The following is a 12383-nucleotide window of genomic DNA, read 5'->3' as shown; positions in this document are numbered from 1 at the left end:
TGGTGTCTTAACTCCCCTTACTGTAACTGATAGAAAACATTTTCAGCAGCGATGAATAGGCTCGCCTTTGCTTCTGATGTTAAAGGTAAACAAAACTGTTACAGACAGTTATTCCCATTTAGAAATGCAATCTGTAATAAATAAATAAATAAATCCATGGTATAGTAGGTCACAGTGCAATGAACTGATGCTGGACTGTTCGCATCGAAGATTTCAGCGCACAGAAATCTTGCAAAGTGTTTTGGATGTACATACTCCTTTGAGGCAACCGTGTTTCTGAAACACGGTTAAGTTTCCCGATTCATCTGCTACCTTTGGCAGCGTTATAATACTGTGAATAAAAGAAACAAGGCTTCCAGAGTCCGCACACTTACCTCCGCTTCTTTAGCTGGACTGTTGCTGACAGCCTGCACTTCTAGGGCACAATTTGCCCTTTTGACGACGAGGTAAAACGGGTAATCCTTTGCCACCATGCTGGCTGTTTCGGAAGCTACAGCTGAGGCAATTGCAGCAGGGTAGTCGATAGCGAGTCTCCCGGCCACGGTGCCCGCCAGCTCTGCGGAGTTCCGATCCTTACAATAGAGCGCCTGCCAGCATAGCCCAGGAGAGCTGCTCGTGTTCGCGGAGCAGACGTCTGCCAGCAGCGAACGCGTGTGAGCGACTGAGAGTGAGAGCTTGTGAGAACCCTCCTCCTTCTGAGCGCTCACAGTACTCACTCCGCGGGGCGGTGAGTGCGCCGCGCACTGGAGCAAATGAATCATTTTGGTCTGCAAGACCTACGACACTCGGATAATCACGATTTTGCATTGATGTTTTGTAGATATTATTGGATGCTTTTGTCAACCTTACAATAAATATTTATGTCCCCCCCCCCCCCCCCCCCCAGTAACATGCGTGATTGTTTTTACTCTTGATTGCACACACTGCTCTTGAATAGTTTGCTTTTTCGACGCATTGCTAAAATAAATGTTGATAAAATGTTGGTAAAATGCTAGGCAAAACAGCGAACGTAAATGTCTTGTCTAAGCGCGATTATTTAAACAACCTAATCCAAACAAGGCTGTGCAGTGATTCTTATGCGTGTTTCTACGGTCACGCTAGAAATACACTTCAGAATAAATTTCAAAGCATTCTTTTTGTAGTAATTTAAACATTGTCATATTTTTCTCTTGCTCATAGAAGTACCTGGTTACCTATGTCTTTGTGGTAGGTAGCAAATTATTTTTACTCATTTTATATTAAGGCTTGTCTTGTGTGTGTGTGTGTGTGTGTGTGTGTGTGTGTGTGTGTGTGTGTGTGTGTTAATGCACTGACGTATGCATGCAGCTTGCATTAATTTCCAAACTTTGACAAACTTGTGTCCTCGCAAGTTCAAACTGGCATGCACTGATACCATTGTGAAAGAGCAAGCAGGTTTATACTTATCTAATGTCAGCTAGAAACATCAATCTACTACTATGAGCCTTCTACATCCTCAGGGCACACAGGGTCAAAGGTTACTGTAAAAGCTGGACTTACAACAGGCACTCAGTAATGAGGCATGACAGTGGAGCTCACATTCATGCAGAGGAGAATTAAAAATGTTTGGCTTAATCAAAACATTGATATTTCTGATACAAAGCTGCAGTCCCAGTTGTCAATACAAACCCAAAAGGGGGGCTATTGTGGGCCTCTCTTTCAGGGATGGTCTGACAGAGGCGCTGTCTTTGAAGCCTGAATCACTCTCTCTCTCCGGTTTGTGCCGCAGTGCAGTTCGTTTCCACTAAAACTCGTGCACACCTTTTCCTGATCTCTTAATGACTCCAGTATGTTCTTGTCTGAGTATGTGGTGGTGTGTCTGCATGTGTGTGTGTGTGTGTGCATGCATGCAAGTGCATTCACTCTTTTTCCACAGTAGCCAATGAGACAGACAACTTCAGGTCATCCTAAGAGAGAGACACAATTCTGCTCCGCTCAGGGTGCCACAGCCGCTTCTCTAATGAACATTTGAAGGTGAGAATAAAACTCCACAGCTCCCTCTGCGTGGCAGCTCCCGACTCAGTGGGGCAGGAAATCGGCCCCAGTTTTTAAGGGGCTTTGTTCTGCAAGCCCGAGCACTTCCTGCTATTGTATTTCTATCAGGCCCAGGGAAGTGCGCGGGGGAGAGCAGGCCTCCAATCCCAGTCCCGCTCTGACAGTAAACAAACAATGGCTTTCATAATCACAGAGGTGTCACTCAAACCAGACTGACCATTTAAAAACACCAGAGGGCCCTTCCCTCACGCCAAAAAAGACAAAAGAGAAAAAAAAAAAGTCAATCTAATGTGACCTGAGGACTATTGTAATTCACTGGTCCCCTGATAGTATTCTTGGCCCAGCCAAGTTAAACTTTAAGAGCTTCCTGTTCAGTAGTTAATATTTTTGGTCTGGGGAAATTGGCCATGTTGAAAGCTTAAACAAATAAAATAGGTTTTTTTGTTCAAATGTAACTAATAAATTCAAAAGGATCCCGATGAAAGCACAAAGTAGCAGCTGGTTTGTTTCACTCACAATGTATATACAATTTCAGCACTATGCAGTTTTCAGTGACCCAGTTAGAAATAACCTTTTTATGGGCAGTTAATTGGAAATGAAACAACAAACTGATGTGGCATAATCAAACCACCACCTCCTGTCATCTGGTCCTCATTGGGATCACTGTAGGTGTTGTGGTATACCATACTTTATGAACTCACAGAACACAAAATGACCAAGCAGCCAATTTCTCAGTAATTACCAGCAGCAGCTCATCCTTCCAGGTTGCAGTCTACCTAAGAAATAAATGATGAGCACACTTCTCGACCGTCCCTACACGTCATTCTGAGAACTGCTGTCTTGTCAGATGTGTGGTTTAGACACAGACATGCTGGCATGTTATTTTCTAAAGCAGGGGACAGGAAATTCAGCATAAACACCTAAAAATAATACCTTGCGAGCAACTCAGCTATTGCATCCTGTTTCCCATAAGAGTGAGGCAGACTGCCATGTCCAACACAGGCCTGCTGATGGAAAGGAGCGATCAGATCTTCACTGATATTTGCTGTGTGTGTGTGTTTTGGGGGGGGGGGGGGGGGGGGGGGTCATGAGGCTAAGGCTGATGTGTTGGGGCTGCTGTGGGTCAGGGCCTCATAGTCTAGCATCTGGTGTCACATGTCAGGGTACCCTAGGCAGGCCCACCACCAGTCACCTAGGACTACAAGTCCTAGATAGTGTAAAATGACAGAGGAAGGGTATGAGAAATATGGAAATAAGACAGATTTTTTTCTTTTTGTCAGAAGATGAGTATCTGTCGCTGTTTTACTGAGGGGAAAAAAAAGAAACAAACTACTCTTATGTCCTTGATTATGTAAAAATGGGTGACAGAGCAAGGATATGAGGTTACCAAGCTGCAGGTATAACCTCTACACTCCTGTGCATATTCACTGACAAGAGTTTAAACAAGAAGCTGTTCACCTTTCATCTGTGGAATGTTGGTGTTTCAGAGTAGGCTGATTTTTCCCCTTTCCATACAGAACTAATGACAACAGATTTCCTTTATCTGTGATGTTAGCCATTGACTGTGCCTACTTCGGTTTCATTAAAAACAACCACTTAGGTAATTATTGACATTTTCCATTTCCTCATTTTTTTCTTTTAAATGGAGGGAAATATATTTTCACCGACACTGAGGTTAAGAGCATTAACTCTGACAAACACCTCGGTCAGATGAATTCACACCTCAGCGCTCGCTGTTATTCTGGGGTGGGTTAATTATGTAACACCTCATCAGAACCTCTCGCCGCTGGGCGGGGTGGTGGGCGTTCCGAGGGAGATTAAGAAAGAGCGGAGGGGGGGCGTTTTGGGGGAGCCATCACCCGCTGTCACAGTGAAGACCGCCGGCAGCCACATGGTGCCCCTCTCACTTCTGTGGACCATGAAAAACCTGCCAATCAATATCTCAAACACAATGCCTGCCTTTTATCAGCTAAACTGAGCGATATAATCCCCTATGACAGCATTACACCGGGTTTATTATAAATATGCAACATTTATGGTAATTTAATACATAACAACAACTGAGAGAAAAGTGATTATCAAATCCTTCCGTATTTGGCTATATTGTTGAAGCAAATGTGCAGAAATGATTACAGCACAGACTCTTCCGTAGACACAGGGCAGGTATAGACAGGGGAATGGGCCTCACAGGTGGGAAACAGACACTCCATCCACATCAAGGCAAGCAGCATGCCACAGAACACAGCCTTGGCAGCTCATCTTTCAGACTGCAGACTGTACTGCAGCATACCCCGGGCTCACCTGGTCAGTGCGCAGGCAGACTCTCTGACAGGTGGGCCCACAAAGCGCTCACTCTTGGGCATGTCGGTAATATTAAATTATGCATAAGCCTGGGGGGCGAAGTGAAGCAATCAGCCAGACTTCCTTCATGCACTAGCCTGATGGTGGCAGGGAGATTTAATTAGAGGGTTATGGTTAGGCAGGGGAGGGAGGGAAGGTGGGTGGCTATGCGGCTGATGCAGCCTGGTTTTGCAGTGGCAACACTGTGTGTGTGTGTGTGCGTGTGTGTGTGTGTGTGTGTGAGTACATGAACATTTGTCTTGTGAGGCACAGGAAGACAGAAAAAACCCCCACATCAGGATGCAAATTAGAGGCATCCTGCACACTCAGGCAGCATTCTCTGCCTATCAGATTACAGCTTTATCTTTTCGCCTTTCTTATTGGGCTGTGTGTGCTCTCCTTTCAAACCCCAATGGTGCTCTGTTTGCACAGGAAATGACAACTACTCCAGCCTTTGCAGACTTTTACCACACATTTCATCTGTGAATGGAACTGTGGTTTGAGCTCCTGTTCAAGCCCTCATCCACATTCCCAGTAGTAGGGTTAGGGTACATTTACACAATATAGGCTAAGAACTGCAGTACTGCTGATGAAATTGACATCACAATTGGCAAACAGTGCTCAGGTCCTCTGTATTGTAAAGTGAAATATATATATATGGTGGCAGTGTAACACAGTGGGGTTGAAAAGGTTGCCGGTTTGATTCCCTGCTGGGGCACTGCTGTTGCACCCTTGGGTAAGGTACTTAGCCCACAACTGCTTCATTAAATATCCAGCTGTATAAATTTATAACATGTAAAAACTGTAAGTTGCTGTAAGTTGCTAAGATCGTCTGCTAAATGACAACAATGTAATGTAATATATATGGTGTGATATATGGAAAACTATTCATTTATAAATCAACAGAAACAGAGGCATATCAGCATGCTTGCAGAGGATTGATATGAGCCCGAAGGTGTAGGGGCTGTGTGTTTCGGCCACGTTGGAGGGCCTGCTGAGGAGACTGGTCATTGGTGACACACATGTACGCACATGCTAATCACAGCTTTAGAGCAGGTGAAGCCCACACCGGGGGAGGGTGTGAACAGAAGGAAGGTGTTACCACACCTTTTCAGTTTGTCAGCTTCAGTAGCCACTTAAAATGTTAAAACGACGCGATTTCATTTTGCACGTTTGGGGCAGGCCTGTCGTAGCTGCAGGTGTTAAACAGGGCATTAGCCAGACAATGTGGACCTCCCACCGGTACCCCGGGAATTCCAATGACCTGCCTCTTTTGCATCTCAACAGATGCACGATTTGCCTGCAGATCATCCCTCTCTTATGCTCACAGTTAATTCAATCAGGGGGCAATTTACAGTCAATCAGCCAACCTTTGCATTACTATCAACAACGTCAACAAGCCTGAGCATGTGATCCGGTTTAACACTGCGCCCTTTGCCCGACTTTCACATGCCTGGTAGTAATGTCACAGAGCACACCAGAAAATCCTACAGTGAACTGGCCCAACCTGCAGTAGACTGGTGTGTGGTATTTCCCAAAGGGCTTCTTTAAGCATGCAGACATCCATTACGACGAGTCCATCAACAGTCTTAAAATGCCAGGTTCAGACTAATGCCAAAAACAAATGCCATTAGAAGGGCAGACACCTCATAGATTAGGAGCGTAAGATTTGAACAAGGCTGTGAATTAAGGTCTCTGTCAGACCTTGCCTAATGTGATAACAGCAAGGCCATAACATCGCTGTGGTGGCGGCCTGTTTAATGTTAGCACGGCAATAAAAACCCAGAGGTCCCTTCTCTCTCTCCCCCCCCCCCCCCTCCCCCAAGTGACCCCTACAACCTTGCTTTCAAGTGCTTTTTGGTAATGACACTTATTGAACCCTGTCCTACTTTTCTACAGAGCTGACCGATTAAGCTCCACTCCTGAACTTCCTCTGTTTATTCACGGCACCATTTCTTATCCACTATGGCCTCCAACATCACCAAGTGAGGCTCTGTCTCTGCTTTGACTCAGCTGGGCCCGCAGACAACCCCTTTTAGCTGGGGATCACACACAAAGTTTTCAAAGAGGCTTACTGTATACGGCCCACTGTAAAATACAGCAATGATGAGTCATTGTGAAATCCAGGTGCAAGTGCCTGGTGGAAAGGAAGCCCATTAGGAAAACCAGAGCTCAACCCCAATACAGGCCTGGATACCTCGGCTGGAGAATTCTGACGTTATGTGGTAGGGTACTCTCCTCAGAATACAGCAGTAGGCCCTATGCCCTGTCAACCTGCAGCACAGTTACAATGAATAAACGAAGTTTTTTCCACCTCCCCATATGGAAATAAGACTGATTTTCTTTTAGAGAAGTGTCTGTTGCTGTTTCACTGAAGAAGAAAGAAATAAACTACTCTTAAGTCCCTTGATGATGTAAAAATTACAGAGCAAGGATATGAGATAGAACCCACACCGGAAACCAAATTGAAGATATAACCTCTGCACTCCTGTGCATATTCATAGCGTTACATTACATGCATTTATTACGTTACATGTATTCATTAATTCATTCATTCATTCACTCACAAGAGTTTAAACATGAAGTCACTCATGGCAATCCTTCCATCTGTAGAATGTCGGTGTTGTGTAGAGTAGGCTGATTTTAGAGTAGGCCCCTTTCCATACGGAAAACAGCAGATTTTCTTTATCTGTGATGTCAGCCGATGATTGTGCCTACCGCACATAATTTCATTAAAAACACCCTCTTACATAATGATTGAATTTTTCCATATCTACGAAACCTCATTTCCTTCAAAGACAGGAAATATATTCTCACAGACAATAATAAGGCTAAAAGCAATAACTCTGATAAACTCAGTCAGATGAATCAGACCCCAGTGTTTGTAGTTATTTTGAGGTGGGTTAATTTTGTAACACCTCCTCACAGCTGTTCACTGTTGGGCAAGGGCGGGGAGGGGGAGGGTGTCATTCCAAGGAGGATTAAACAGAACACAACCCTGACAGAGATAGCATCACGCAACAACTATCAAACACAGACAAAACCAGCCCCGTATTAGCTGCAGTAGAGCTTGTGTCTGAAGTGGCTGTTAAATGTGTATTGGACGACACCACAGACTTCTTTTGGGGAAGAGACACCAACTCAGCATTCAGAGTTAAGACAGCTCCCAGCATAGGTACAACCCCCCCCCATGACGCGCGCACACCCGCATACACACACTTGATGAACGCAAACCTTAGAACAGGGACCTCATTGTCTACATTATCTGCTCCACTTCTAAATGCTCATCTGCACTAAAATCAGTGCTGGAGTGGACTCAAGTGTTACACAACCGTATGTCACAGGACTGACATACATCTTCTGTCTCAACCTAGAACAGGGCCTTGCTGTTGAGGCAACAACAACAAACAAAAAAAAAACCCATACACAGGCCATGGGCCACACTACACAGGGGCTGAACTTGCTACAGGAAACAAAATGGATGCTGATAGCTGAGGGATATCTTGCAGTGCAACATGGGAAGTAGGGACTGGGTGGTTTACAACCAATGCTTTGTCTTGTGTCTGTCATATGAAACGGCACAGATCTCCCTGCTGCAAAGGAACAGCTTCTTCGCCTCCGCTGGTGTCCATGGTGACGGACCAATATAGGACAGCTCCAGCTGCCATCATCCTACCTGCTCTTCTATCCAAAGACCTCATCTTTGTCACCAGCCTGCCCTTCAATTCTCTGTAAAGGACAGAGAAAGGCTCAGGCTCGCTTCAGCGCGCCTCTGACTGACTATGCACTGCGCTGAAGCGCTTTTTAATGTCACAGTGGGGCACCCTCAGGACAAAGCACTTGATACCCTTTCTGATAATCTACCTCTGAATATGAATAAGGAAGCGCAAAGTGAAGGGGGAACTCGGCTGAACAGCACAACACCTCTCCCATTATACTCTGTTGAGCTCCGAGAGTGGCTTTCAAAGACAGTAGAAGGGATCTAGTCTAATAGAATGGAAGAACAGCTACTCCTACCTGATGCAGAGGAGACATAACCTTTAGCTGCCAAAGAGCAAAGCGCACCAGATGACGAAGGTATTACGTTACTTTAAAAGGGAGACGGGAGGGCCAAAGATCCCTTTGATGTTGGAAATAAAGCCCTAATGCTTCCCGCTTTTCAAAGCTCAGATGTGCACTACAGACAACTTTTTTCCTTTCCTCCTGATTGGAAATCTATGCGTATATTATGTAAGTGCTCAATTTTCTCTTGAACTTCAATCTCCTAAACATAGAACGTAAATTATAGCCCTGTTGTCAGGCTGAAAAAGGCTGCTAATCATCAAGCAGATAAAGAACCCACAAAAATCCTCATTTTGTATTTCATCAAATTGCAAATGCTGAATTTATAGGATTATCAGCCATTTTCATTCTCAATTCCTAAAAGAGTTCCTGTGGCCTTTACTGTTGAGACATGCACAGGCCATTTCAGAAGAAATATGAAATGCAAAATTAGGAAGGAAAGAAATCACTCCAACAAACGAAAGCGGATCTTTCCTCTCCTCTAATGTAATTTTAATTACTCTTAGATTATTCCACTTCCCAAAACTTTTTTTAGGCCACGCTACTGAACACCTTGGCCACAGCACTGTAATTTGAAGCATTTAGGAAAGAAAAAATGAATTTCCGAATGACTGTTCGCACTTCACGCCAAAGGTTACTCTTCTGGTTGAAAGGCCTTTAGAAATGGCAAGCTCCAACCGCCCACTCTTTCAAGTTCTTCCTGTGCACCAAATTGGTATATATTTGGGATAAAAACATAATCGATCTCACATTAAGGTGTGCCCTCATTCTCTTTGATACGTAAACAATGGGGGTCTCATCTGATATAAAAATATATACATCAGTTTCAGGAAGATAGGGCACATGTGCTGGTCCATCCCTCTCTCCACAGAAAGAGAAGAAGAGAAATGAGGGGGTGGGGGGTGTAGTCCTAGTTTTTGGGGCAGTGTGAGGGTAGGGGGGGGGTCAGGGTTACCGTTTGTTGATAAGGTTCAGCTTTGTAAAGTGGCCTTCAAAGCCCAACATTTAACAGCAGTGGTGCCTTTACTGCAGTGTGCTATCAAACAGTGGCCTCCTTCCCACCGGGACAGGGGAGGGGAGAGAGACAGGCGGAGACAGGAGCACGCAAACGCTAGTGAAGCCCATTCCAAAAAAACATTGTTTACTCTAAATCCTCTTTCATCTCCTTCTGAAACGAAAAAAAATTGTTTACAATGAAATAAAAGCATGTGTAACCTCAAACTGGTAGGGAGATGCTACAGATGAAGAATTCAGAACATTTAAAAAAGCATCACAGATTAAATGTGGGGGGCGGGCGGCCATCTTTGCATCAGTAGGGTGTCCACATTTGGCTTGTGAAGTTAAGCAGTTCTCAGACAGACCCATGAGTATAGATAAGACTGTCTCTTTACTCCTATCTGTTTATGCCACTCAGTTCTAAGCCTATGATGCTGCTACAGATGCATCAAAAGGCAATGCTTTAATAACCTGTAGAGCTGCAGCTCAGAGAGCTTTCAGAAGGCTCCAAAATAAAAAAAGTTAGCCCTGAGGACGATTTGACAGCGTGCACACTTCACATCTGAAGGCCAGACAGCAGTTTTGTTGGTGATGTTAGCATCCACGCCCATTTACCATCATTCTGACTGGTTTGAGAGAAACCGTTGCTGAGCTGTTTCGGGGCGTCTGAGTTCTCCAGTGACTGGGCCCAGACACAAGCCCTCCCTCCTCCTCCTCCTCCTCCTCCTCCTGCCGCAACAGGCCCTGTAGTGTTTACACTGAGGAGAGCCATCTGTTCCCTCGGGGCACGATGAGCAAGGCAGCCGAGAATCCCTCACCCTCGCACGCTAGGCCCAGGAATGCTGCCCAGCACCGGCAGACACAGGCTTTTATAACCTGCAATTTCCAATCTGCTCAGGGACCTGGGCTAGGAACAAGGTGCACACAGCTCCTCCTGACCCTGGGTTGACCGAGACGCGCAACAGCCAGCACAGGCCCCCAGCGGCATGGCCCCTATCCATGTGCTGTGTCCAACATGGAGATGGGCACCTCAGACATAGCTGCGCTCCTGGACCCATCATGCCCTGATCAGCACCTCCTCATATATTCAGTCTCACTGATACAGGCAGCGCATCTTACAGGGACCCCAGCACAAACAGGGCAGAACCCTCCTTGAAACATTTCCCAAAGGACTACCATTCAAATCCCATTCAGTCCACAATGAATTACGCTAACCCCAAGGCAAACTAGCTCTGTTATCCGCTGTGATCCCTATGGTTACCTTAAAAAAAGTGCAGCACACGTGGTAGTGTAATGAGATGGACGCTCACACACTGTCCAGCTTTTCATTGTTGCCTCACGGGAGAGGCTCATGGCCAAGTTTATTTATAAAATGCCATCTCTGGTCTAATTTCAGGCTTCCTTGTCAGGAAGGATAGCCCAACGCACCATTCTCTGCCTGCAGAACACAGGAAGAAAACCCTTGACCCACCTGTCCAGGAATAGACATGCTGACAGGCAGGCAACCGTCACTACAATACCAACCGATCTCTTTAATTTTCAGTTCCGTTTTAGTACTAAAAATAGAGGTGCTGTTGTTTCAGAGGTCTGAAAATTTTTTTTTAAAGCTTACCAACATCTGAGATTCAATTATATGATCCTGAGTGTCATTTCGGTCTCTCCAACTAGCTGACTTGTGAAAGTGGTTGCTGAAAACATCCCTGTGGAACTGTTCTCAGGGATGTTTTTTAGACTGTAAAAGTTAATTTTTATTTATATTACCTGAAGACAGGGAAACACTGTCTCATGAAATTTAACAGCTAGCATGATAGGCTTTTCAACCAAGAGTCAGATTTTAAAATTGTGGAGTGAATTGCAAGTTCACCTGTGGGGGCAAAAGAACCATTGATAGAATGCTAAATTTGTCCCATCAATTCTACCCAACATCTCACACAAAAAAACTGAAGGAGCCACTCTGCAAATGTATCACTTGAGGCTGTTTATCACGTTACCTCATAACCTCTACGGGCAATCAATGGAAGTTGCCTTATTTCCACTATCATTCTGAACTGGATGGAAAGTTCTGCCCGTTCACTTGTGACACCTGACCCCCCCCAACCAGGTACATCCACCAATCCCAGAGTGATGACTGTGAGAGCTTTGCGATGTGTGGAGGTCAAGGTGCGATATCCCCGTCCGTCAGCACTAACCCGGGCAGGGTCCTACGGAGGGCAGCCTGCCAGCTCACGTTTGGGGCTCGTCAATCAGCGCCGGGGAGCCCCAGGGCGGACCCTGCTGAGGCAGCGGCTGTGAGGGGCAGCACGAGATGAGCGCGTGCCTCCCCGGTGACCGGGGCTCGTTCTTGGCCAGGTGTCCGCCCGCCTTCCTGTCCCGTACACAACGCTGGCCGGGCCAAACGGCAGGAAACCTGAGAGGTTCTGGGAGGGGGGGGGTCCTTTTCAGCACCTCTTTCACAGCAACTCATATCAGGGGTGAGAAATCTGTGCTTTTTATTAAAACAAGCCTGTTTACAGGAGCGCCCGCAGTGCCCTGCTCAAGTTCCCTTTCCCTTTGGCTCAGCTGTAGTCCACGTGATGGCTGGTGACAGTAACTACTGAAACTACTGAAATCCAGGCTCTTCCAGCATAGACCACTAGGCCAAACTGCTCTGCTTTTCTTTGCAACAGAAATCATGAAGTGTACAAGGACATCAGGCATACAACAGCTAGACATACAAAGTTGATAGGATAGTTGATGGATTTTGAATACGGTGCTTTAAGGTTCAGCCATTTTAAGGTTGCATAGAAAGTTACATGGAAATTAAACATACACACACCCCTTTGTCACATGGCAAAATCAGGTTTGAATAGGCAGGCTAGAATAAATAAATTATATCCTTTTTGGTTTGGGAGCCATGGGTATGGGACTGAGTGAATGAGACAGGCTCATTACATTACATTGCACATTCAGAGTTAGATACAGCTCTCTGCATT

The 12383-nt window shown here is 45.5% G+C and overlaps 1 protein-coding gene across 2 annotated transcripts in view; it reads right to left on the bottom strand.

Moving 5' to 3' along the window:
• The window catches only part of arhgef3 (Rho guanine nucleotide exchange factor (GEF) 3), a 45720-nt gene that overhangs the window by 20584 nt on the left and 12753 nt on the right, over positions 1-12383 (bottom strand). Inside the window, exon 1 of one of the 2 annotated variants that reach the window (XM_036531324.1) lies at positions 375-648. The exons of the other annotated variant lie outside the window; for it this stretch is intronic. Coding sequence (XP_036387217.1) covers positions 375-473 — 99 coding nt within the window. The 5' untranslated portion in view covers positions 474-648. Of the gene's footprint in view, positions 1-374; positions 649-12383 lie in introns of those variants that run through there. 2 annotated transcript variants of the gene reach the window in all.

The sequence above is a fragment of the Megalops cyprinoides genome, chromosome 6 (genome assembly GCF_013368585.1).
Source record: "Megalops cyprinoides isolate fMegCyp1 chromosome 6, fMegCyp1.pri, whole genome shotgun sequence".
Taxonomy (NCBI): Eukaryota; Metazoa; Chordata; class Actinopteri; order Elopiformes; family Megalopidae; genus Megalops; species Megalops cyprinoides.
Note: the sequence above shows the minus strand (reverse complement) of the source record. Positions and strands in the feature narration are given on the sequence as shown.